Genomic DNA, 26,923 nt, shown 5'->3' on the forward strand with positions numbered 1-26,923 from the left:
TTTCAACTAGTACAAGACTTGACATGTCAGGTTGAATACACAGTAGTCCATTTAAAAGGATAGTAAAACACATGAAATGTCTGTTTGTTTTCACATTTTAGTGAGCAAATTCAATATCCATATTTTCCCATTTTGTACTTACATCACATGTTTAGGTTTACATTACTGCACTTATTCACACACAGCTGGCAAGAGATCAAACATAACTTTACAGCTTCCAGCACATGAGCTATAATTCAAATTCAGTAAATATTAAAAATTTCACAATTATTAAGGAAAGCCTGAGAAAGCTGGTATCAGTCAATCAGTGACTTCCTCATGGTTTTGTTGATCCAATCAAGGTACATGTTTGATATGAGTGTGTACACCCCAGGTTTGGTCTTGATGCCACATTTTTTACCGAACGACACGACTCCCCTTAGTTCACCTCCACACACCAACGGGCCACCGGAGTCTCCCTGAAAACACACAAGCACATCAATTCATACATGATTACTTTGTCATTTACAAACATATATAAAGTTTAACTCATGTATCAATGGTTGATCATTGGTTCCCGCAAAATATATTACAACTTTATCAGCGAGTACACTGACACACACCACACCACACACACACCTGACATGAGTCCACCCTGGTATTGTCCACAGACCCGGCACACAGCATGTTGTAGGTGATGATTGGGGTCATGTTGTAGTAGTCTGCAGAGTTACACTTCCTCCTGTCGATCACGTGACGTTGGTAGATTTCAGGACGTCAGACATGGTTTTAGCCTGTTCTCGGTGGCTCCCCATCCAGACACTGAGCAGGCGGTCCCTGCTTGGACGTCTGCCAGAGGACAGTAGCGCTAGAGAGTCTCACTGCCGTAGTCAGCTTACTTTCTTATCCAACTGAAAATAAGAAGGTTATGTCAATTCTCCTTCACCTGTCTCTAGATGTGAATAATGTCTGACACCAGTAGTGACTGACCTTCACCTGTCTCTAGATGTGAATAATGTCTGACACCAGTAGTGACTGACCTTCACCTGTCCTAGATGTGAATAATGTCTGACACCAGTAGTGACTGACCTTCAACTGTCTCTAGATGTGAATAATGTCTGACACCACAGTAGTGACTGACTTCACCTGTCTCTAGATGTGAATAATGTCTGACACCAGTAGTGACTGACCTTCACCTGTCTCTAGATGTGAATAATGTCTGACACCAGTAGTGACTGACCTTCACTGTCTCTAGATGTGAATAATGTCTGACACCAGTAGTGACTGACCTTCACCTGTCTCTAGATGTGAATACAGTCTGACACCAGTAGTGACTGATCTTCACCTGTCTCTAGATGTGAATAATGTCTGACACCAGTAGTGAACTGACCTTCAACTGTCTCTAGATGTGAATAATGTCTGACACCAGTATGACTGACCTTCACCTGTCTCTAGATGTGAATAATGTCTGACACCACAGTAGTGACTGACCTTCACCTGTCTCTAGATGTGAATAATGTCTGACACCAGTAGTGACTGACCTTCACCTGTCTCTAGATGTGAATAATTGTCTGACACCAGTAGTGACTGACCTTCACCTGTCTCTAGATGTGAATAATGTCTGACACCAGTTGACTGACCTTCACCTGTCTCTAGATGTGAATAATGTCTGACACCAGTTAGTGCCTGACCTTCACCTGTCTCTAGATGTGAATAATGTCTGACACCAGTAGTGACTGACCTTCACCTGTCTCTAGATGTGAATAATGTCTGCACCAGTAGTGACTGATCTTCACCTGTCTCTAGATGTGATAATGTCTGACACCAGTAGTGACTGACCTCACCTTCTCTAGATGTGAATAATGTCTGACACCAGTAGTGACTGATCTTCACCTGTCTCTAGATGTGAATAATGTCTGACACCAGTAGTGACTGACCTTCAACAGCATGATGTCGTTGACTCTGAATCCGGGTCATAACAGGGATGAGGGACGCGACCTTTAACCTTACGGACCTGTCTAGTGTCCTTCTCCTCCTGTTTGATGGAGTGGACCCCTAGAAACACCTTGTTGATGCTTCAGACAGGAACACAACCTTCTGGTTAGATCAGATGAAGGAAGCAGCCCAACAACTACAATGACACAACCTCAGAAGCACAACGTAAACTAATCTAACATTTGAGACAGTTTAGTTGAGACAGTTGCTAAGCAAACCATTACAGTGACAGCATCTGTACAAGGACAACAACACTGATATTGGACCTACTCAGTACAGTGGGCTGCAGTCAGACCCATTGCTGGTGGATCAGGATTCCTCCACACATTTTGTTTCCTTTGTTGTCCTCCAGTAGAGCCATGTAGGGTAAGGAGTGAGGCTTCACCTCCTTTCCACCAATGATCTCTGCACAGTCACCTAGGAGCAGAGACAAAACACCAACAGTAACTAATTAGAGAAATAATAATAACACACACACACACACACACACACACACATGCACACCACCATCACTAGCACAGAGAGGCTGCTGCCCTACATACACAGAACTTGAAATCATTGGCCACTTGAAATGAATGGAACACTAGCACTTTAATAATGCCACTTTAATAATGTTTACATATCTTGCATTACTCATCTTCATATGTATATACGGCATTCTATAGTATTCCACTGTATCTTACTCTATGCCCTCTCTGACATTGCTCCTCCATATATTTATATATCTTAATTCCATTACTTTACTTAGATTGTGTGTATTAGGTATTTGTTGTGAAATTGTTAGAAATTACTTGTTAGATATTGCTGCACTGTCAGAACTAGAGGCACAAGCATTTCGCTACACTCGCATTAACATCTGCTAAACACATGTATGTTGACCAATAACATTTGATTTGATTTTACATAAACACACACACACACACACACAAACACACACCTACCTACCTGAGTGCAGATATAGAAGGATCATGGTAGAGGTCCAGAAACTGGCTGCAGGGAGAGGATCATGGTTATTTAACTCTGATGTAACCTCAGTAGTTCAAAGTCTACTGTCGGTGATGCTCTCTGATCTCTCTCTTTATACTTACTATAGAGGATGTGGTCTGATGTTCACCTCAAAGTGGAAACATACAAGCATGCACACACACACACACACACACACACACACACACATACAAAACACACACACACACACACACACACACACACACACACACACATACACAACACACACACACACACGCATATGATCACTTTGTCACAACTTCCGCCGAATTCGGTCCCTCTCCTTGTTCGGGCGGCGGTCGACGTCACCAGCCTTCTAGCCATCGCCGATCCACTTTTCATTTTCCATTTGTTTTGTCTTTGTTTTACACACCTGGTTTCAATTCCCCAATTACATGTTCATTATTTAACCCTCTGTTTTCCCCATCGTTTTTGTGCGTGTTTGTTTTTGGTACTTCGGTCCTTTTGTGTGGGCTTGGTWTTACTTCATGTATTTGGTAATTTTGAGTWAAGTTACTTTTATTACTCATCTCTGYTGTCCTGCGCCTGACWCCTCTGCACCAGCTACACCCAGACCTTTACACACATCCTCTACCATTTTACTTAAATGTCCCCATTCACCACCTTAAATCACAATTTCATTCAAACAAGATGACTGAATGTGTAAAACAAGATGACAAAACAAATTATAAAAGGAGAAACAAGAGTTTATCATTTACTCCAGTAGTTTTACGGCTTTACACAATGACCCTCGGTCCACAAAAAGTAGTTTACTGTGTAGTTTAGTTTCTAGTATAGAAGTACATCGTTACACTGTTAGCCCACTCAGTCTGTTGAAGAAGAGATTATTTTCACCAATAGTAGAGACAGAATGCCAACAACGAAGTCATTCCATTCGTATGAAAACCCAATGACTCAGTTATACAAGAAAGTTACATCATTTACAGAGGTTTCACCTTTCACTCGTTATTTTCCCTCTGAGTCACAAATGGCACCCTATTCACTACATAGTGCACTACTTGCCTATGGACCCTGGTCAAAAGTAGTGCACGACTTCCCCATGGACCCTGGTCAAAAGTAGTGCACGACTTCCCTATGGACCCTGGTCAAAAGTAGTGTACTATTTCCCTATGGACCCTGGTCAAAAGTAGTGCACTACTTCCCTATGGACCCTGGTCAAAAGTAGTGCACTATTTCCCCATGGATCCTGGTCAAAAGTAGTGTACTATTTCCCTATGGACCCTGGTCAAAAGTAGTGCACTACTTCCCCATGGACCCTGGTCAAAAGTAGTGCACAACGTAGGGAGTAGGGAGCCATTTGGGGATGAATCCTATGTTTAGTGTTTATAAAATGCGTACTTTATTAGATACAAAATTATGTACATTTATTGTCTTAGACAGACAGGTAGGAGCACTGTTTCCATGCCAAGCATTAATATCATGCCGACTGACAATGTGTGGTCTATAATATTTACGTTTTTCATAAATAATAAGGTCAGCATACCTATTTTTCAATGGAGACTTGTCAAAAGGAGCAGCTTGAATATTTAAGTATAAAGTTTAGTGCGGATGATGAATACAAGCTGCTGACAGTATGTGTTATTAGTATTGATACACACTTGATTTTTATCTCAAGACAAACCTGTATAAATATAAATGCAGGTTTTTAAAAAGTATTGATGAGTATTAAGAATTATTACATTTACATTTAAGTCATTTAGCAGACGCTCTTATCCAGAGCGACTTACAAATTGGAAAGTTCATACATATCCATCCTGGTCCCCCCGTGGGGAATGAACCCACAACCCTGGCGTTGCAAGCGCCATGCTCTACCAACTCAGCCACACGGGACCATATACATACAGAGACCGCCCCCCCAATGGTCATGCTAGTCCCTCATAGGTCACCCCCCCCCAATGGTCATGGTAGTCCCTAATAGGTCACCCCCCCCACCCCAAATGGTCATGGTAGTCCCTCATAGGTCGAGTGTAGCCTCATAGGCCTTGTGGGTTCATTCCCCACGGGGGGACCAGGATGAATATGTATGAACTTTCCAATTTGTAAGTCGCTCTGGATAAGAGCGTCTGCTAAATGACTTAAATGTAAATGTAAATGTAATAATTCTTAATACTCATCAATACTTTTTAAAAACCTGCATTTATATTTATACAGGTTTGTCTTGAGATAAAAATCAAGTGTGTATCAATACCAATAACACATACTGTCAGCAGCTTGTATTCATCATCCGCACTAAACTTTATACTATCAAGAAAAGCTGGTGGAGTTGGCAGGTAGAGCTGCTATTCTTTATCTAGGACCAGTTCTAGTCAAGATGCCAGAGTAACACTGCATTCTACAGTAAGGAGCTCCACTGATCTAGGACCAGTTCTAGTCAGGATGCCAGAGCAACACTGCATTCTACAGTAAGGAGCTCCACTGATCTAGGACCAGTTCTAGTCAGGTCGCCAGAGCAACACTGCATTCTACAGTAAGGAGCTCCACTGATCTAGGACCAGTTCTAGTCAGGTCTACAATGCATTCCTCAGTAGTGAGTTATATAACTATATACATCACTGTACACATAAATATATACATCACTATATACACCACTATATACACCACTATATACATCACTATATACATCACTATATACACCACTATATACACCACTATATACATCACATATAATCACATATCAACTATATACATCACTAACATCACTAGTACACCACTATATACACCAATATATACATCCTATATACACCACTATATAACCAATATATACATCACTATATACAACCAATATATACCAATATATACATCACTATAATACACACTATAATACATCACAATTATACACACTATATACACCACTATATACATCCACTATTATACACACTATATACATCACTATATATACATATATACACCACTAATCTACATCACTATAATACATCACTATATACACCACTATATACATCACTAATATACACCACTATATACATCACTATAAACATCACTATATACATACACTATATACATCACTATACTACACCCCTATATAACACCAACTATATACAACACTATAGTACACCACTATATAACCACTATATACATCCATATAATACTCGGCTATATATCAACCGTATATACACCCTATATACAGCAACCTATATACCCACTATATAACCAACTATATACATCACTATGTACACCACTATATATTCATCACTATATACACCACTATATACACCACTATATACATTCACTATATACACCACATATACATACATACATCACTATATACATCACTAATACACCACTATATACACCACTATATACAATACTATATAACACCACTATATACACCACTATATACACCACTATATACATCACTATATACACCACTATATACACCACTATATACAGCATAACAACTGTAACAGTGATGAATAAATGAATGTCAATTGGGGTGGAGCCAGAGTAAAGACTGTTGGAGGGGGGGGTGGGGGTGACCTATGAGGGACTAGCATGACCATTGCGGGGGCGGTCTCTGTATTTAACAACATACAGGTATTTACCAACAAACATCTGCCTGGTTATACGAGGTACCGGCAGGATAGAACAGAGGCGTCTGGTAAGACAAGGGGCGGCGGACTATGTATTTTTGTAAACAACAGCTGGTGCACGATATCTAAGGAGATCTCGAGCTATTGCTCACCTGAGGTAGAGTATCTCATGATAGGCTGTAGACMACACTACCTACCTAGAGAGTCTCATCTGTATTCTTTGTAGCTGTTTACATACCMCCTCAGTCAGAGGCTGGCACTAAGACAGCATTGAATGAGAAAACGCTCACCCAGAGACAGCGTTCCTAGTAGCCGGGGACTTTAATGCAGGTGAAACTTAAATCCGTTTAACCAAATTTTTATCAGCATGTTAAATGTTAAATGTGTGTGGACCATCTTTACTCCACACACAGAGACGCATACAAAGCTCTCCCTCGCCCTCCATTTGGCAAATCTGACCATAATTATATCCTCCTGATTCCTGCTTACAAGCAACAAATAAAGCAGGAAGCACCAGTGACGAGATCAATAAAAAGTGGTCAGARGAAGCAGATGCTAAACTACAGGACTGTTTCGCTAGCACAGACTGGAATATGTTCCGGGATTCCTCCGATGGCATTGAGGAGTACACTACATCAGTCATTGGCATCATCAATAAGTGCATCGATGACGTCATCCCCACAGTGACAGTAGTCCAGGATCCAGTATACACGCACTGTGTGATCATGACCAATTCCCATAACACTGGGCAGATTGAGGTGTGAGGCACTCAGTGAAAAACCAAGCCTATCAGTGATTGTGAAACTGAAGACCTCCAACCCCCCCGCCCCAGCCCCTATCTCGCTAGTTTCGTCTCACACAGTGGTTCACTAACTCACTAACTACCCTGAAACACTGAGTCAGCATAACTGCCTGCCTGTATTATGCAGCTCTCTGACATCCCCCCTGTAGCTCACAGGCTGCCAGTAAACTAACCCACAGACACAGTCAGGGTTTCCTTCTGGCTCCTATCTGCATCTGCAAAGACCATTGGTTTTCTTCAGATGTATCTCACACTAACAAGGKASGTGTGTCCCAAATGACCCCCAATCCATATGGGYCCTGGTCAAGTAAYGCACACAGGGAATAGGGTGCCGTTTGTAGCTTCCTGTTGAACTTCCTGTTTAGCAGCATGCTTTAACACCAAATGCTGTTGTTTTACCTAGACGAGTTATCTTTATTACCTCAACATCGTCACCTATCAATCAGCTTGTCCATCAGCTTCCAGCTTCACTGATGAAATGTGAAAGCACACGACACATCCATAAAAAAAGCTGTTTCTGTGTCGTACAAAGGTGGTTTAATTATCTCCAGCGTTTATTCCCTTTTTTCATTTWTACCTTTTAATTTACCAGGCAGGTCAATGAAAAACTCATTCTTATTTACAACCACAGCCTGAAGAAGTGTGTCTCAGGTTATCCACTAGCTAGCATCTCTGKCACTTGGTTGCAGGGATAGGGTTAGTGCCAGCTAGTTCAGAGAAATGGCTGATATGATGAAATGCTTTGATGGCAGACTCACCACAGACCCCCATACGGTGAAACCACAGCGTTCTTGACAAACCATGACTGTCATTGTGATGAGATCTGAGATGAAACTAAACCGTCCCGTTTCTCAGAAACTACATGGATGGATTCTAATGTATGAACAGATGTCAAATCAAATCAAAGTGTAGTAGTCACATGAGCCGAATACAACAGGTAGACCTTATAGTGAAATGCTTACTTACGAGCCCCTAACCAACAATGCAGTTTAAAAAAAATATAGATAAGATTAAGAGATAAAAGTAACAAGTATTTAAAGAGCAGCAGTAAAATAACAGTAGCGAGACAATATACAGGGGGGGGAACCGATACAGAGTCAATGTGCGTGGACACTGGTTATTTGAGGTAGTATGTACATGTAGGTAGAGTTATTAAAGTGACTATGCATAGATGACAACAGAGAGTAGCAGTGGTGTAAAGAGGTGGTGAGAGGGGGTGGGGGGGCACTGCAAATAGTCTGGGAAGCCATTTGACTAGATGTTCAGGAGTCTTATGGCTTGGGGGGGTAGAAGCTGTTTAGAAGCCTTTTGGACCTAGACTTGGCACTCCGGTACAGCTTGCCGTGCGGTAGCAGAGAGAACAGTCTATTACTAGGGTGGATGGAGTCATTGGACATTTTTAGGGCCTTCCTCTGACACCGCCTGTTATAGAGGTCCTGGATGGCAGAAAGCTTGGCTTTGTATCCTTTGTAGTGCCTTGCGGTCAGAAGCCGATCAGTTGCCATACCAGGCAGTGATGCAACCAATCAGGATGCTCTCGATGGTGCAGCTGTAGAACCTTTTGAGGATCTCAGGACCCATGCCAAATCTTTTCAGTCTCCTGAGTGGGAATAGGCTTTGTCATGCCCTCTTAACGACTGTCTTGGTGTGCTTGGACCATGTTAGTTTGTTGGTGATGTGGACACCAAGGAACTTGAAGCTCTCAACCTGCTCCACTGCAGCCCCGTCGATGAGAATGGGGGCGTGCTCTGACCTCTCTGACCTCCTCCCTATAGGCTGTCTCGTCATTGTCGGTGATCAGGCCTACCACTGTTGTGTCATCGGAACATTCAATGATGGTGTTGGAGTCGTGCCTGGCCGTGCGATCATGAGTGAACAGGGAGTACAGGAGGGGACTGAGCATGCACACCTGAAGGCCCCCGTGTTGAGGATCAGCGTGGCAGATGTGTTGTTACCTACCCAAACCACCTGCGGACGGCCCGTCGGGAAGTCCAGGATCCAGTTTCTGGGAGGATGGTGTTGATGTGAGCCATGACCAGCCTTTCAAAGCACTTCATGGCTACAGATGTGAGTGCAACAAGTCGGTAGTCATTTAGGCAGGTGACCTTAGTGTTCTTGGGCACAGGCACTATGGTGGTCTGCTTAAAACATGTTGGTATTACAGACTTGGACAGAGAGCTGTTGAAAATGTCAGTGAAGACACTTGCCAGTTGGTCAGCGCATGCTCGCAGTACATGTCCTGATAATTCATCTGGCCCTACGGCCTTGTGAATGTTGACCTGTTTAAAGGTCTTACTCACATCGGCTGCGGAGAGYGTGATCACAGTCTTCCSGGAGCAGCTGGTGCTCTCATGCATGTTTCAGTATTATTTGCTTCGAAGCGAGCATAGAAGTAGTTTAGCTCGTCTGGTAGGCTCGTGTCACTGGGCAGCTCTCGGCTGTGCTCCCTTTGTAGTCTGTAATGGTTTGCAAGCCCTGCCACATCCAACGAGCGTTAGAGCCGGTGTAGTACGATTCGATCTTAGTCCTGTATTGAAGGCCCAAAAAATTGTCAAAGACTCTAGTCACCCAAGTCATAGACTGTTCTCTCCCTTACACCACGGCAAGTTGTACCAGAGCGCCAAGTCTTGGTCCAAAAGGCTCGTTAACAGCTTCTACCCCCAATCCATAAGACTAGTGAACAATTAATCATATGGCCACCCGGACTATTTGTATTGACACCCCCTCCCTTTTTTTACACTGCTGCTACTCGCTGGTTAATTACTATTCGCATAGTCACTTTACCCCTACCACATATTCAAATTACCTCACTAACCTGTACCCCGCACATTGATTCGTACCGGCACCCCTATATATAGCCCGTTATTGTATTTGTGTTACTTTAATTTTAAAAAGTGTACATTTTATTTAGTAAATATTTTCTTAACTCTATTTCTTGAACTGCATTATTGGTTAAGGGCTTGTAAGTAAGAATTTCACGTTAAGTCTACAACTTGTTTGAGGCGCATGTGACAATTTTTATTTGATTTTGTTAAACACCAGACGACAAGAGGGCACTGTTTTCAAGCCACCGCAAACGCCATTTTGGTACTCCACTGTAAAATATACTTTGAGGGCTGTAGAAAGCATCTGTATGAAGTCGTCACCATAGGATTCATTTTATTTTCGCGTTGTAATTTCTGAAAATGTCCATAATTAATCTGCATATAAGTGAACGATTGTGTTTGGCAGTATTACTCACTGTCAGTGTTGTGATTGCTGTGATATTCACCTAATGATTTCTACAGTTTTTAAAATCTTTTTAATGTAGTATATGGCTTACTAGATGTTGTCCAATGAATTCTAGAACACTCCCTCAGGTTATACACTCATTGAATTGGACCTCATGTATGACGATCTGGGTTCTATAACAGTTCTTCCCGATGACTACGTCGGGCCCGAGGATGTGTCGTTTCTGTAGCCTACTAAGGTTGAGTGGTTAAGGTTGGACGTAAGGTGCAGGAAGAGTGGTGTTTCAGATAAAGACGTTCTCACTGTGTTATTTTCATGTTTAAAAAGACGACACTTCCAGTCTTGAACTATCACATGTGATTTATTTTCAACTAGTACAAGACTTGACATGTCAGGTTGAATACACAAGTTCCATTTAAAAGGATAGTAAAACACCTGAAATGTCTGTTTGTTTTCACATTTTAGTGAGCAAAGTCAATATCCATATTTTCCATTTTGTACTTACATCACATGTTTAGGTTTACATTACTGCACTTATTCACACAAAGCTTGGCAAGAGATCAAACATACTTTACAGCTTCCAGCACATGAGCTATAATTCAAATTCAGTAAATATTAAATAATTTACAATTATTAAGGAAGCCTGAGAAAGCAGGTATCAGTCAATCAGTGACTTCCTCATGTTTTGTTTATCCAATCAAGGTACATGTTTGATATGAGTGTGTACACCCCAGGTTGTCCTTGATGCCACATTTTGTACCGACCACGACCCGCTCCTTAGTTCACCTCACACACCAACGGGCCACCGGAGTCTCCCTGAAACACACAGCACATCAATTCATACATGATTACTTTGTCATTTACAACAATATATAAAGTTTAACTCATGTATCAATGGTTGATCATTGGCTCCCTGCAAAATATTAACTTTATCAGCGAGTACCACTGACACACAAAGGCTGGTAGGAGGACTTTTAGGAGAATCGTCATTGTAATGGCTGTAATGGCATCGATAACGGAGTCAAACATGTGGGTTCCACATGTTTGATGTTTTGACCACTCCAATAACTCATTTCAGCTGTTACAATGAGTCCCGCTCCTACTGCACCTCCCACCAGCCCTCTCTGACATTCACACACACACCTGACATGAGTCCACCCTGGTTTTTGTCCACAGACCCGGCACACAGCATGTTGTAGGTGATGATGGGGTCAAGTTGTAGTAGTCGAGCGTTACACTTCCTCCTGTCGATCACGGTGACGTTGGTAATTTCAGGACGTCAGACATGGTTTTAGCATTGTTCTGGTGGCTCCCCATCCAGACCTGAGCAGGCGGTCCCTGCTTGACGTCTGCCAGAGGACAGTAACGTCTGAGAGTCTCACTGCGTAGTCGGCTTTACTTTCTTATCCAACTGAAAGAAGAAGGTTATGTCAATTCTCCTTCACCTGTCTCTAGATGTAATAATGTCTGACACCAGTAGTGACTGACCTTCACCTGTCTCTAGATGTGATAAATGTCTGACACCAGTAGTGACTGACCTTCACCTGTCTCTAGATGTGAATAATGTCTGACACCAGTAGTGACTGATCTTCACTCGTCTCTAGATGTTAATGTCTGACACCAGTAGTGACTGACCTTCACCTGTCTCTAGATGTGAATATGTCTGACCCAGTAGTAGACTACTTCACTCTTCAGATGTGAATAATGTCTGACACCCTAATGACTGACCTTCAACAGCATGATGTCGTTGACTTTGAATCCGGGGTCATAATAGGATGAGGACGCGACCTTTAACCTTACGGACCTGTCTAGTGTCCTTCTCCTCCTGTTTGATGGAGTGGACCCTAGAAACACCTTGTTGATGCTTCAGACAGAAACAACCTTCTGGTTAATCAGATGAAGGAAGCAGCCCAACAACTACAATGACACAACCTCAGAAGCACAACGTAAAATAATATAACATTTGAGACAGAGTTGCTAAGCAAACCATACAGTGACAACATCTGTACAAGGACAAAAACACTGATATTGTCACGACCGTCGTATGAATAATTGGACTGAGGCGCAGTGTGAGTAGAGATCAACATTCTAATGAATGTGAGACTTTCAAAACAACAAAGATATAACGATCGTGAAATACGTCGAGCACATGGGCACTCATACAAAACAACATCCCACAATGCAGTGGGAAAAAGGACACACTAAGTATGATCCCAATTTAGAGGTTACGAATATCAGCTGCCTCCAATTGGGAACCATACACACACCAACATAGAAATATAATACCTAGAAACCCCTCTAGTCACACCCTGACCTAAAACACCATAGAGAACCCGAGGGCTCTCTATGGTCAAGGCGTGACAGATATTGGACCTACCCAGTACAGTGGGCTGCAGTCAAACCCATGCTGGGTTCAGGATTCCTCCACACATTTTGTTTCCTTTGTTGTCCTCCAGTAGAGCCATGTAGGGTAAGGAGTGAGGCTTCACCTCCTTTCCACCAATGATCTCCGCACAGTCACCTAGGAGCAGGGACAAAACACCAACAGTAACTAATTAGAAAAATAATAATATTTATATTTGTCGGATAACATAAACATAAACACACACCTACCTGAGTGCAGATATAGAAGGATCATGGTAGAGGTCCAGAAACTGGCTGCAGTGGAGAAGATCATGGTTATTTAACTCTGATGTAACCTCAGTAGTTCAAAGTCTACTGTGCTGTGATGCTCTCTGATCTCTCTCTTTATACTTATTATAGAGGATGTGGTCTGATGTTCACCTCAAAGTGGAAACACACACACACACACACACACACACATACACACAATCACATCATCTACCATTTTACTTAAATGTCCCCATTCACCACCTTAAATCACAATTTCATTAAAACAAGATGACTGAATGTGCAAAACAAGATGACAAAACAAATTATAAAAGGATAAACAAGAGTTTATCATTTACTCCAGTAGTATTAGGGCTTTACACAATGACCCTCGGTCCACAAAAAGTAGTTTACTGTCTAGTTTGGTGAGGTGGTCCAGGAGGGTGAGGAGGTCTAGGAATTGCTTGTGAATCACACTCCAACCACAAACTGCTGTTAATTTCCAGCCCTTTTTACTCCACTCTTCTTTACCATCCTCCAGTCATTCTCACCAACTGTACTCGAGACAACAGATTCACACAATGCTTCCACCATTGCTCAATGTTCCATACTGCACTCACCTCCTTCCTCAAAACCCATTGGATGACAAAACTCCAATGGGGAGAGAGGAAGTGAGGAGTGTGCAATTGAGATTTTCCACATGTGTTTGATCTATCACACCTGATTCAACTTATCAACTAATCATCAAGCCCTTGACTGGGTGAATCAGGTGAGCTGGTTCAGGGCTACGACAAAATGACTGATCTAGATCAAGGCTATTGAGTACCACAGTATGGAGTCATAAAACACGGAAATGGTTCCAATCGTTTTTACACCAATCATTTTTCCATCAGGGATTTTTAGAACTATAAGGTCTGTGTTTCGTGTAGGTGTGACAAAGTGAACATTTAATAAGAGTTTCCATCAACCTCATGCGCAATGTAGATATCAAAGAACACCGCAGGTCGCGGGTAGAGTAGTGGGTGAAACCATTCACTTCAGGAAAAGGTGTGATATAAATAAAGTTTCGTTATGTGTTGTCGAATTCATAAAAATATTTGCTGCCATTGTAGTAAGGTTGTCAATACGAGAGATCTTCGGATTTCCTATTTTCTTTGAAAGAACAACTAGTGGGTTTCGAGTGCTTCTCCCTTATTTGGAAAGTTGGTCTGCCCGCTCTTCAGTCCGAGAGAAGTGAACGAACGTGTGGCTGTGACCGTCCTGTTAATGCGTGTCTTCACTGTTTTATATATTTTATTGCAGATTAAAACCAAGTCAACCTGAAGTGTTGGTGTCCGTGTGCCTTTCTTCTGGGGGGGGCTATGTGAAGTTGGTTACAGAGGCTTACCCTGGCGTGATGTTTTGATAACCATGCAAATCTCTCTCGGACAAGGTAACTTTTTATCATTGCGAATTTGAGAGTAAATTGAGGCGAATATATTGGTAAAATGCACCTTGTCAGAGAGAGAATTACACGGCTATCAAAATGTCACGCCAAAGTAACAATAAATTGAATTTTTTGGGTAAAATTCCAAATGTGAAAAATGAACGGGGGAAAAACCATTGGAACTATTTCCGTGTTTTTAAAAGTAATATGACGCCTCCACTATTCAACTGCAGATGAAAGGCTTCCTGATTTACTCTGTCCTTTTCATTAGGGAGCCGGGACACAAGCTGAGTGGGTCATTGACATAATTGGACACATTGAGGACAGTAGATGAATGATCTCGATAGGGTTACAAAAATATAAATCACGGAGGGAATAAGCAGGAAATCTGGGAATACTCCCAACCAGGATTCCTGTAAAAACAGGGAGTTTGGCGGCAGTTACGGGAATTGTGTCACCCCGTCTCTAGATAACATACTGTATCTCATAATGACGTGATGACGTCTGCACCATATAAATATAATCTAGATTAGGTAGTCTAGTGGTTAGAGCGTTGGACTAGTAACCGAAAAATTGCAAGATCGAAACCCTGAGCTGACAAGGTACAAATCTGTCGTTCTACCCCTGAACAAATCAGTTAACCCACTGTTCCTAGGCCGTCATAGAAAATACGATTTTTTTCTTAACTGACTTGCCTAGTTAAATAAAGGAAAATATATATATTTTTGGTCTGCACTTCAGGTGAGTTATTTGGTTCTGCAGTTTGAGTTAGTTTGTGAAAAGTGCAAGTGTGTTATTTTCCCAGGAAACCCAATCGCTGCAGGGGTGAGGTGTTAAAAAGGTTAATGTGTCAGTCTGATTGGTCCGCTGGGTAGGTGGGGTGTCTCATCTCCTCCTGACCCCCTGTGACGCAAGCCGCGTTCAAAACAACTGGGAACTCGGAAGAATACGAGGTCAAATCATGACGTCAGTCATCTTCAGGTCCGAAAGTCGGAGCTCTAGAAAGAGGCCCAAGTTCCCTAGTTGGATTTTTTCCCAGTCGGAGCTCATTTTCTTCCGAGTTCCCAGTTGTTATGAACACACTGAAGTCGGAAATTTCCAACTTCCCAGTTCTGAGATGTTTTGAACGTGGCAGCACTCTCGGTCCATTTCAATTTAATTCAAGGGGCTTTATTGGCATGGGAAACATATGTTAACATTGTAAAAGCAAGAGAAGTAGGTAATAAACAAAAGTGAAATAAACAGAAGTTAACAGTAAACATTACACTAAGAGAAGTTCCAAAATAATAAAGACATTTCAATTGTCATTAAGTACAGCAAATCAGATTTAATTTGTCACATACATGGCTAGCAGATGTTAATGCGAGTGTAGTGAAATGCTTGTGCTTCTAGTTCTGACAGTGCAGTAATATCTAACAAGTCATCTAACAATTTCCCAACAACTACCTAATACACACAAATCTAAAGGGGTGAATGAGAATATGTACATATAAATATATGGATGAGCGATGGCTGAGCGGCATAGGCAAGGGTGCAATAAATGGTATAAAATACAGTATATACATATATTTCATTTATTTAACCAGGCAGTCAGTTAAGAACAAATTCTTATTTACAATGACGGCCTAGGAACAGTGGGTTAACTGCCTTGTTCAGGGGCAAAGCAACAGATTTTTACCTTGTCAGCTCAGGGATTCGATCCACCAACCTTTTGGTTACCAGCCCAACTCTCTAACCACTAGTCTACCTGCCACATCATATGAGTAATGTAAGATATGTAAACATTATTAAAGTGGCATTGTTTAAAGTGACTAGTGATCCATTTACTAAAGTGGCCAGTGATTGGGTCTAAATGTAGGCAGCAGCCTCTCTGAGTTAGTGGTGGCTGTTTAACAGTCTGATGGCCTTGAGATAGAAGCTGTTTTTCAGTCTCTCGGTCCCAGTTTTGATGCACCTGTACTGACCTCGCCTTCTGGATGATAGCGGGGTGAACAGGCAGTGGCTCGGGTGGTTGTTGTCCTTGATGATCTTTATGGCCTTCCTGTGGCATCGGGTGGTGTAGGTGTCATGGAGGGCAGGTAGTTTGTCCCCGGTGATGCGTTGTGCAGACCTCACTACCCTCTGGAGAGACTTGCAGTTGAGGGCGGTGCAGTTGCCGTACCAGACTGTGATACAGCCCGACATGATGCTCTCAATTGTGCATCTGTAAAAGTTTGTCAGGGTTTTGGGTGACAAGCCACATTTCTACAGCCTCCTGATGCTGAAGAGGCGCTGTTGCGCCTTCTCCACCGCACTGTCTGTGTGGGTGGATCATTTTAGTTTGTCCGTGATGTGTACGCCCAGGAACTTAACTTTCCACCTTCTCCACTGCTGTTCCTTCGATGTGGATAGGGGGGTGCTCCCTCTGCTGTTTCCTGAAGTCCACGATCATCTCCTTTGTTTTGTTGACGTTGAGTGAGAGGTTGTTTTCCTGACACCACACTCCGAGTGCCCTCACCTCCTCCCTGTAGGCTGTCTCGTCGCCGTTGGTAATCAAGCTCACTACTGTTGTGTCATCTGCAAACTTGATGATTGAGTTGGAGGCGTGCATGACCATGCAGTCGTGGGTGAACAGGGAGTACAGGAGGGGGATGAGCACGCACCCTTGTGGGGCCCCAGTGTTGAGGGTCAGCGAAGTGGAGGCGGGGGCGGCCACCTGGGGGCGGCCCGTCAGGAAGTCCAGGACCCAATTGCACAGGGCGGGGTTGAGACCTAGGGCCTCCAGCTTGATGATGTGTATATATACAGTGTTGTAACGATGTGCAAATAGTGAAAGTACAAAAGGGAAAATAAATAAACATAAATATGTTTATTTTTTATTTTTACGTTTCTCTCACTTTCATTCTTTGTCTTTCTCACTGCAGAAGACGTGATGCTAGTGGGCAGGGCTTACAACAGGGCTGCATTCAGTATGTTTTTACGTTCTGAAACGTTCAATTGAATGGAAACGGGTCTGTACTAAACGACCAGTTAAAAAACCCGATTCGGGTTGTGGGTTGGGGAACGCTGTCAGCATGGCCACTGCCCTTTTAAATACATCACTTATTGCATTAAGCTACACCTCGCCACCCACCAAACGGGAGCAAACATACCTCAGTCTGTTCGAGAACATTTTTGGAGAAACGTTCAGCAACATAGCAGACGTTCAAGAGAACTGAACGCACCTCTGGTGTTGTGATGGGCGGGGCTTAGCAGTCGATGTGGTACTAAAATAATTCATATAATAATTGGGGCTTTTAAGATGTTTTTTTAATTGATTTTCAAATGCAGGAAAAGTAAAAAGTAAGCATACAGAAGCAATAATGTATATCAAATTGTTGCGTTATATCACCCAATAATTCAGAGAACAATGTTATACTTTCACTTCTTGACTGTTCACAACATGCTCATTTGATTAGTGATTTTTTTATTGATATTAATTCACATTTAAGGAGAAAGACACTTTGTGTTTTCCAGTTGCTAAAAAAATAATTATATTAAATGGCATTTTGCTCATAATATATCAATGTTTTTCAGAATAGACAGAAGTTGGCTAAATCAGCCAGCGGTCTGGATGTTTGTATTGATCCAGTCCTGGTATTTAGATATGAGTGTGTACACCCCAGGTTTGGTCTTGCGACCACATCCATGCCCGAAGGACACGACTCCCCTTAGTTTACCTCCACACACCAACGGGCCACCAGAGTCTCCCTGAAAACCACACAGCACAATATTACTTTAACACAACACACACACACACACACACACACACACACACACACACACACACACACACACACACACACACACACACACACACGTGTAACAGTATAATTTAACGTCCGTCCCCTCACCCCAACCCGGGCTCGAACCAGGGACCCTCTGCACACATCAACAACAGTCAACCACGAAGCATCGTTACCCATCGCTCCACAACAGCCGCGGCCCTTGCAGAGCAAGGGGAACCACTACTTCAAGGTCTCAGAGCAAGTGACGTCACCGATTGAAAGGCTATTAGCGCGCACCACCGCTAACTAGATAGCCATTTCACATCCGTTACACACGCACGCACCTGACAAGCATCAGCCGGCTGCTGACATCCAACGTAACCAGCACACAGCATGCCTCCATAGATGATAGGGTTGAAGTTGTAGTATTTTCCGGAATTACACTTGGCTCTGTTGATCACGGTGACGTCTACAGACAACAGGACTGGGCTGACCTGTTACCGTTTTCTATCGTTAATCCCCATCCGGCCACAGAGCACTCTGTCCCAGCCGGGACTGTCTCTTATACACATCTAGATGTGTATAAGAGACAGGTGTTATGTGTGTATGCGTAGGTAGTATGGGGGGACACATTAGTGGTGCGCAGGTCGGCGGTTTGTTCACCCGCCCGCAATTGCTAATAACCCATTGGAAACCGCCCGACTATATCTGATCATGTGAAAAATCGCACCAAACCCTAACCTGCAAATACAGGTTTGCTACAGTCAAAAATGTCAGAACGCTGTGTTGACAGGTGGTGCAGGATTTGTTTTACATTAATTATTTCAAACTTTCTAATTTCAATAGGTCTTTGGTGGTCACGTGACCTACTGGACTGAAAAACCAAGGTTCAGAATGTCCACTGAGTAGCCTTAAATGTAGCACAAACTTTCGTTTGTCCATTTTTCATTTCACACGATTTTACATGAATTTTTCAAAATGTTAAATTTCAATAGCTCCTTGGTCACGTGACCTACTGACCTCAACCAAGGTTCAGTGTCCACTGACTAATCTTATATATTGCACACCCTTTTGTTTGTCCCTTTTCATCTCAGGTGATTTTATGTAAGTGTTTCATTTTTTTAATTTTTTTTTAATAGCTCCTTGGTCATGTGACCTGGTGACTTCAACCAAGGTTCAGAATGTCCACTCAGTGGGCCTACACATTGCACACTCTTTAGTTCATCTTCATCTCACACGGTTTTACATAACATTTTTTAACTTTTGTAATTTCAATAGTTCCCTGGTCATGTAACCTACAACCCTCATACTACTTTCAGAATATCCACTGACTAGCCTTATACATGGCACACCCTGTTGTTTGCCCATTTTCATATCACACGTGTTTACATACATTCTAATTTCAATAGCTAATTGGTCATGTGACCTACTGAACTCAAACAAGGGTTCAGAATGTACACTGTGGGCCTACACATTCCGTATCCTTTGAATTTGTCCATTTTCATCTCACACGTTTTTACATTAATTGCCTTCTCTGTTCCCCTGAAGGACAGTGTCACTCACTCACCTATTCACTTGGGCCTTCTCCCTAGGGCCTTCCTGACCTCCAGGCAGGCCCCCATTGACCTGGTGACCTCCGACTCCAGGCCTCTAGGCCTACACTCCCTGCCTGCCTGCCTGCCTGCCCTCTTCCTAGGCCTGAGAGTGTATAGCTTACTCCCTGGAACGACAGACCTCTAGGCCTCCACACCCACTCTCCCTACACAGTCAACACCCCTCTCACTGGGCATCACCGCGTCCCGGCCGGGGCTCAGCCATCTCCATAACCCTGCCCACCAGGCGAACCGGGGCACCCACACTTAAGCACCCCTCCCCGGACACTAAGACGTCTATATTCCTACTGTCAGGAACCACGTGCTCCTGGTAACCCGAAACAGGCTATGTGCACCTGGTAACCCGAAACAGGCTATGTGCACCTGGTAACCCGAAACAGGCTATGTGCACCTGGTAACCCAAACAGGCTATGTGCACCTGGTAACCCGAAACAGGCTATGTGCACCTGGTAACCCGAAACAGGCTATGTGCACCTGGTAACCCGAAACAGGCTTTGTGCAACCGCCCTCTTTTTTCCACTCAGAGACTAAGTCCCCACTCCAACCTCCATGGCCCGCGAGTCCCGCCGTCCCTGCTCAGACTCTGAGTTCCCTCTGTCTTGTTGGAGGGCTCCTCGCGCACCTGGTGACCCTTTGACTTCCACAGCGAGTCCCAACCTGACTCACAGTCCCACCAGAGGACGGGCCCGGGACGATCGGCGACCACCACCTAGCCCATTACTATCCAGAGCCCCATGTAAATGTCATACGCCTTCTACCCGCCTGCCTGGGCTCTCTCACATTCTGTGTCTGGCCTCTGGCCCTTCTGTGTGAACCTGGTAACCCGTAAGTAAAGAAGGAGGAAGGTGGAGGAAGACGCCTTCCGTCCCCGACAAAAGCTTGGATCGAGATCTGACTTTCAATAGATCGCAGCGAGTGAGCTGCTCTGCTATGTACAAAACCCTGACCCAGAATCAGGTCGTCTACAAGTGATTTAGCACCAGGTTCCACACAAACATGCGATGCGCATCAGGAGTGGGCCGGCAACTCATGCGGCCGCACCCCAATCCCGTCACGAATGGCTCTACTCACCTGCCAAAAGAGGCAGGCTATCGTTACGTTTCGTTACGTTTAAGGGGGATTCTGACTTAGAGGCGTTCAAGTCATAATCCCACAGACAGTAGCTTCGCACCATTGGCTCCACAGCCAAGCACATACACCAAATATACTTGGGGGATTTGAGTGCGACCGCGACAGGTGGGTATGGTCCTTTGAATTTCGTCAAGTTGACATTCAGTGATCCGTGCCCGTCCGTTTCATGGGTCCGCAGCAAATCAATGGGCGTGGATGGTACTACCCACATCAGATGTAGGCCTCCCTCCCCAGACAAGCTGGAGATACCTCTCCCCACTTCGTTGGGCATGATCCAGATTCATGCAATGCCCTATCACTACAGGGCCAATTGGTTTAGTCTCCGCCTCGAGTCTAGTGAGCGTAGAGGAGACCTCCCCACCTACAATGTGTGGTGTCCCGCATTCAGGCAAGCCTGAGGCCTGGTAGTGTCAGCTAATGGTAAGGCACATGCCATCTCTACTACATGTATGAGGAGAGTGGAGGAGAGCTCCCACATAGAACGTGTAGAGTCCCACACCCAGGCGGACCTGAGACCTGGCGGTGTCCATAAACGCTAAGCACATTCCATCTCCATTTAGTGCTCCACTGTTAGCGGGTCCAGCCGAAGGCAGCGCCCGATTTCAAACCTTTGCGGTTTAGAGTTAGCTAAGTATACGGGGGACGTGTGTTTAAACGTTTCACCACAGCCGCTCTGTGATCAGACTGATGCCAGTAAGTACACTTTCATCAGCCGTCTCCCAGGTCTTAACTCACCCACCCTCCCAGCCAAAGCCAGGGATGCGTTCGAGCCATCATTATCTGATTGGCTTCCTATCAAGGTCAGGATTCGTTTACAAGAGCCCCGCAGCAAATCATTGAGTCTGGTGTAACTGCCGTCACATTTTCATGCTTTACGGAAAGACCCATATTCTAGGACCGACTGCTGCCTTCCTTTTAACGATCAACAGCCGTCACCATCTGTAGGACTCCCTTTGCGTACGGACTAGTACCAAGGTAACTCTCGTTTTGGTTTGCATCGTTAGCGACACCTGAAAACAGGTGACATACAGGGAGGGATTGGAAGAGCCCTGCTAGAGGGATACCTCGTTATCTCCCTTACTAAGGCTCAGGACTCCTTAAGAGAGTCATTGTTACTCCCACCATTGACCCACGTTTCATTGAATTTCTTCACTTTGACATTCAGAGTACTGGGCCGAAATCACATCGCGTCAACACCCACCTCGGGCCTTCGCGATGCTTTGTTTTAAGTAAACAGTCGGATTCCCCTGGTCCGCACCAGTTAAAAGTCAGCTGCTATGCCCTGGCCGACGCAACCCGGCAGAGTCCCAACACGAACGGGGCCGGCGAGCGCTGTAGCTGGGCAGATCCGCGAGAAGGGCGTGTCCCGAGTCGTTGCCACCAACCGCCAGACCCAACCTCCCACCGGCCCACTTTCGGTCCGCCGACGGACACCACCCCGACAAACCCCCGCACGCAGCCCCTTGCGAGACCACGCATGATATACTGCGAGATGGGCCGCACAACGAACTTCCAACGGTGGCGAGAGGAGGGCGACGGAGCAACTGCTCCCCCAGCCGCGGCTCGAGCCCTGCTTCGCACCCCAGCCTGACGACGCAGCCCTTAGAGCCAATCCTTATCCCGAAAGTTACGGATCTGAGTTGCCGACTTCCCTTTCCTACATTGTTCTAACATGTCAGAGGCTGTTCACCTTGGAGACCTGCTGCAGATATGGGTACGGCTCGGCGCGAGATTTACACCCTCTCCCCTGGATTTTCAAGGGCCAGCGAGAGCTCACCGGACTCCACCGGAACCGCAACGCTTTCCAGGCTTGGGCCCCTCTCTTGGGGCGAACCCATTCCAGGGCGCCCTGCCCTTCACAAAGAAAAGAGAACTCTCCCCGGGGCTCCCGCCAGCTTCTCTGGGATCGGTCGCGTTACCGCACTGGACGTCTCGCAGTGCCCGTCTATGCCAGTCCGTGGACATTCTGAAAATAGTTTATTAAGGTCAGTAGGTCACAAATTAGAAAGTTTGAAAAATGTATGTAAAATATTGTGAGTTGAAAATGGACAAATTCAAAGGATGCGCAATGTGTAGGCCCACTGAGTGGACATTCTGAACCTTGTCAGTAGGTCACATGACCAAGTAGCTATTGAAATTCAAAAGTTCACAAAATTCATGTAAAATCACCTGAGATGAAAATGGAGAAACCAAAGGATGTGCAATTTGTAGGCCCACTGAGTGGACATTCTGAACCTTGTTTGAGTCAAGTAGGTCACATGACCAAGGAGCTATTGAAATTCAAATGTCAAAAAAGTTTGTACTTTGTTTACGCTCCCTAACTAATTAAACTAGGAATACAAAATGCTGCTCAAATTTCCACATGTTTATTAGCTTTGGAAAGCAAATGAATGCCCAAATCGTGAAAATAAGACCTGTGCAATGTTTTGTGCAATTTTTCAAACATCATGACACTGATTTGGAGTCTGTGGCTCAAGTCGTTTGAAAGCGCTAATATCCGTTGAATATCCAACTTGAAACTGTCTTTACCTCGGTCGTGTTGTGACTGTGGAATTTGTACAGCGCCTCACAATCACATAACATAGACGGCACTGCTATCATCCTCATAACACTTTACCAATCTTAGCCAAATATTACTGTTCTGGCCCTCCCTACTCTTTTTTAACTCTTCTTTCGCAGTTTTTGTCTTATTGAATTAAACCCCGACAATGTCACTTTTGCCTCCGTGGATTGACATTAACTTGTTCTGCCTGTTGCCATTAGCATGATTTGGTGATTGGCGTGTAGTCTATTTGGCGCACGTACGGTTAAGCCCTACGGTTAAATTTAGGTTTATGTACTACTGCAAGAATAACCTCCAGGTAGCCTATAGATATAAACTATAGATATAAACTGCACAATAATTATACATGTATGGATATTTTAAAGATTGTTTTCGCTTTATTCAAATCGCCCTTATTGAATGACCCTAAACCCGACTGCCCCGTGGATATAACCGCTTGGCCTGCGGGTTATGAGTCAACACGCGCATCACTAGGACACATGCAAGGTGACACAAGTATATGTATCTTATTAGCTGATGTGTCGTGAACGTTCTGGTACAAACAATGGTTTCCCACATCTCCCAACTGGGTGCCACACATTGACCGCGGACGAGGTGTTTCCCCTTTACTATGTAAGCGCTTTGAGTACATCCGTAGGTAGAAAGGCGCTATTTATAAATCCAATCCATTATTTGTTGTTGTTGTTGTTATTACTTTAAATTAAAAACAACATTATTCTCAAATACACGTGGTGGGTCTCTCAATCTGTTTTTACACCTACTTTTGAATGATAAATATCATGGATTATGTTTGGTGCAATTTATTGTTTCTGAATGATCCTGACCTGTAGCAGCATGATGTCGTGGCGGTGGTCCGCAGCATTGTAGTCGGGATAAGGAACGTGGTTCTCCACATCTCTGACCTGTCTGTAAGCCTTCTCAGTTGCATTTACGGAGTGGACACCCAGGTTGACCCTCTTTATTCTAAAGACAATATCCAGAATCCGATTTCGTTAGACAATACATTCCTTTGAAAAAATGTACATGGAGACGTGTTGGATACACTAGCATCTCTGAATATACAGTATAGGATCACAGATCGATGTTACACCACAAAATTAAACATTGACATTCAGCACGATACAGTTTGACTTAATTCATTTCAGCTTGCGTAATAAAAAAATATATATTTGTATTAATACATATTTTCTCAGCAATTAAACAAAAAACAATATTACAAAAGATGAACAAAAAAAAACATTTAGTATTGTGACAACCTACAAATGTGAGGACAAGCCCTTTTTTACTTTACAGTGGGCTGCAGTCAGGACCCATGACTCGCTGATGAGGATCCCTCCACAGACCAGATCACCTTTGCCGTTCTCCAATCGGGCCATGTAGGGTAAAGAGTGAGGCACCACCTCCGCTCCACCAATGATCTTTGCACAATCACCTTGGAGGAAATATGAAAGTATACATCGAAGTGGATCAGTGAAGACAGGCAACATGGGTACATACATACTGACAGACACTGAACGTATACAGACACTGAGCACCAAGACAATGGAGAAGATCAGATACGATGGCGTGCATTGTACCCACACATACACAGGCACACAGAGACTCTTACCTGTGTGCAGATACAACGGGAGAATAGTGACGACCCAGAGACAGACGACTATGATGTGTGTCATGGTCGTGTCCTTCAGAAGGCTCTGGTGTAGAGATGCTGTCTAATGTTGTTCTGATGTTGGTGTGAAGAAAGCTGTGAGGAGCTCTGGTCTCTCTCTGACTTTTGAACCGCTGTTTATGCTCAACTCAAAGGATGTGGTCGTGGTAACAAGTCAGAAACTCACACAGACAGCCAACACCCTCAGTTTCCAGACACTGGTCAACACAGTCACAATACTTTGCCAGAGCCCGGACTTGAACCCGATCAAACATCTCTGGAGAGACCTGAAAATAGCTGTGCAGCGACGCTCCCCATCCAACCTGGCAGAGCTTGAGAGGATCAGCAGAGAAGAATGGGAGAAACTCCCCAAATACAGGTGTGCCAAGCTTGTAGCGTCATACCCAAGAAGACATGAGGCTGTAATCGCTGCCAAAGGTGCTTCAACAAAGTACTGAGTAAAGGGTCTGAATACTTATGCAAATGTGTTTTGTTTTTTATTTTTAATAAATTTGCTAAAATTAAATTTAAAAAAAGAGGTTTTGCTTTGGGGGGGTGTTGTGTGTAGATTGAGGGAAAAAAAATGTTTTCATCAATTTTAGACTAAGGCTGTAACGGAACAAAATGTGGAAATAAGTCAAGGGGTCTGAAAACTTTCTGAATGGACTGTATATACACTGCTCAAAAAAATAAAGGGAACACTTAAACAACACAATGTAACTCCAAGTCAATCACACTTCTGTGAAATCAAACTGTCCACTTAGGAAGCAACACTGATTGACAATAAATGTCACATGCTGTTGTGCAAATGGAATAGACAAAAGGTGGAAATTATAGGCAATTAGCAAGACACCCCCAATAAAGGAGTGGTTCTGCAGGTGGTGACCACAGACCACTTCTCAGTTCCTATGCTTCCTGGCTGATGTTTTGGTCACTTTTGAATGCTGGCGGTGCTTTCACTCTAGTGGTAGCATGCGACGGAGTCTACAACCCACACAAGTGGCTCAGGTAGTGCAGCTCATCCAGGATGGCACATCAATGCGAGCTGTGGCAAGAAGGTTTGCTGTGTCTGTCAGCGTAGTGTCCAGAGCATGGAGGGGCTACCAGGAGACAGGCCAGTACATCAGGAGACGTGGAGGAGGCCTGGAGGAGGCCGTCTCCTGAACCCAGCAGCAGGATCGCTACCTCCGCCTTTGTGCAAGGAGGAGCACTTGCAGAGGCCCTGCAAAAATGACCTCCAGCAGGCCACAAATGTGTCTGCTGGGGGGGTCCAATCATGATGTCAGTGATCTTCAGGTTGCAGTCGAGCTCTAGAAAGATCCAAAGTTTATGACTTGGATGTCCGTTCAAAAATATTTTTCCCAGTATAACCTTTTTTTCTGAGTTCCCAGTTGTTTGAACGCGGAAACTTTGCTTCTTGAAAATCCTACAGTTGAAGTCAGAAGTTTACATACACTTAAGTTGGAGTCAATTAAAACTCGTTTTTCAACCACTCCACACATTTCTTGTTAACAAACTATAGTTTTGGCAAGTCGGTTAGACATTTACTTTGTGCATGACACAAGTCATTTTTCCAACAATTGTTTACAGACAGATTATTCACTT

The 26,923-nt window shown here is 43.9% G+C and overlaps 1 protein-coding gene and 2 pseudogenes across 1 annotated transcript; all 3 read right to left on the minus strand.

Moving 5' to 3' along the window:
* On the minus strand, window positions 1-3,004 carry LOC112070974 (granzyme A-like; annotated as a pseudogene).
* A 7,969-nt stretch (window positions 3,005-10,973) lies between these two features.
* LOC112070982 (granzyme A-like) lies at window positions 10,974-13,441 on the minus strand (annotated as a pseudogene).
* A 4,453-nt stretch (window positions 13,442-17,894) lies between these two features.
* LOC112070975 (granzyme K-like) lies at window positions 17,895-26,456 on the minus strand. The gene is made up of 5 exons (XM_024138435.2): window positions 25,280-26,456; window positions 24,931-25,102; window positions 24,495-24,633; window positions 18,708-18,857; window positions 17,895-18,346 (listed from the first exon to the last, which is right to left on the minus strand). The coding sequence occupies exons 1-5, from the start codon at window positions 25,341-25,343 to the stop codon at window positions 18,194-18,196; spliced, it is 678 nt and encodes a 225-aa protein (XP_023994203.1). The 5' UTR covers window positions 25,344-26,456; the 3' UTR covers window positions 17,895-18,193.
* Between the last annotated feature and the right edge of the window lie 467 nt (window positions 26,457-26,923).

Source organism: Salvelinus sp. IW2-2015, unplaced genomic scaffold, assembly GCF_002910315.2.
Source record: "Salvelinus sp. IW2-2015 unplaced genomic scaffold, ASM291031v2 Un_scaffold1481, whole genome shotgun sequence".
Lineage (NCBI taxonomy): Eukaryota > Metazoa > Chordata > Actinopteri > Salmoniformes > Salmonidae > Salvelinus > Salvelinus sp. IW2-2015.

Bases quoted from the DNA above. Each gene is read 5' to 3' on its own strand.
- LOC112070975 (XM_024138435.2), bottom strand. From the start codon at position 25,343: ATGACACACATCATAGTCGTCTGTCTCTGGGTCGTCACTATTCTCCCG. The intron at 24,634-24,930 runs GTAGGTTGTCAC...TATTGTCTTTAG, and splicing joins AAGGGCTTGTCCTCACATTT to AATAAAGAGGGTCAACCTGG. The intron at 18,858-24,494 runs GTCAGGATCATT...AAACGGTAACAG, and splicing joins ACGACATCATGCTGCTACAG to GTCAGCCCAGTCCTGTTGTC.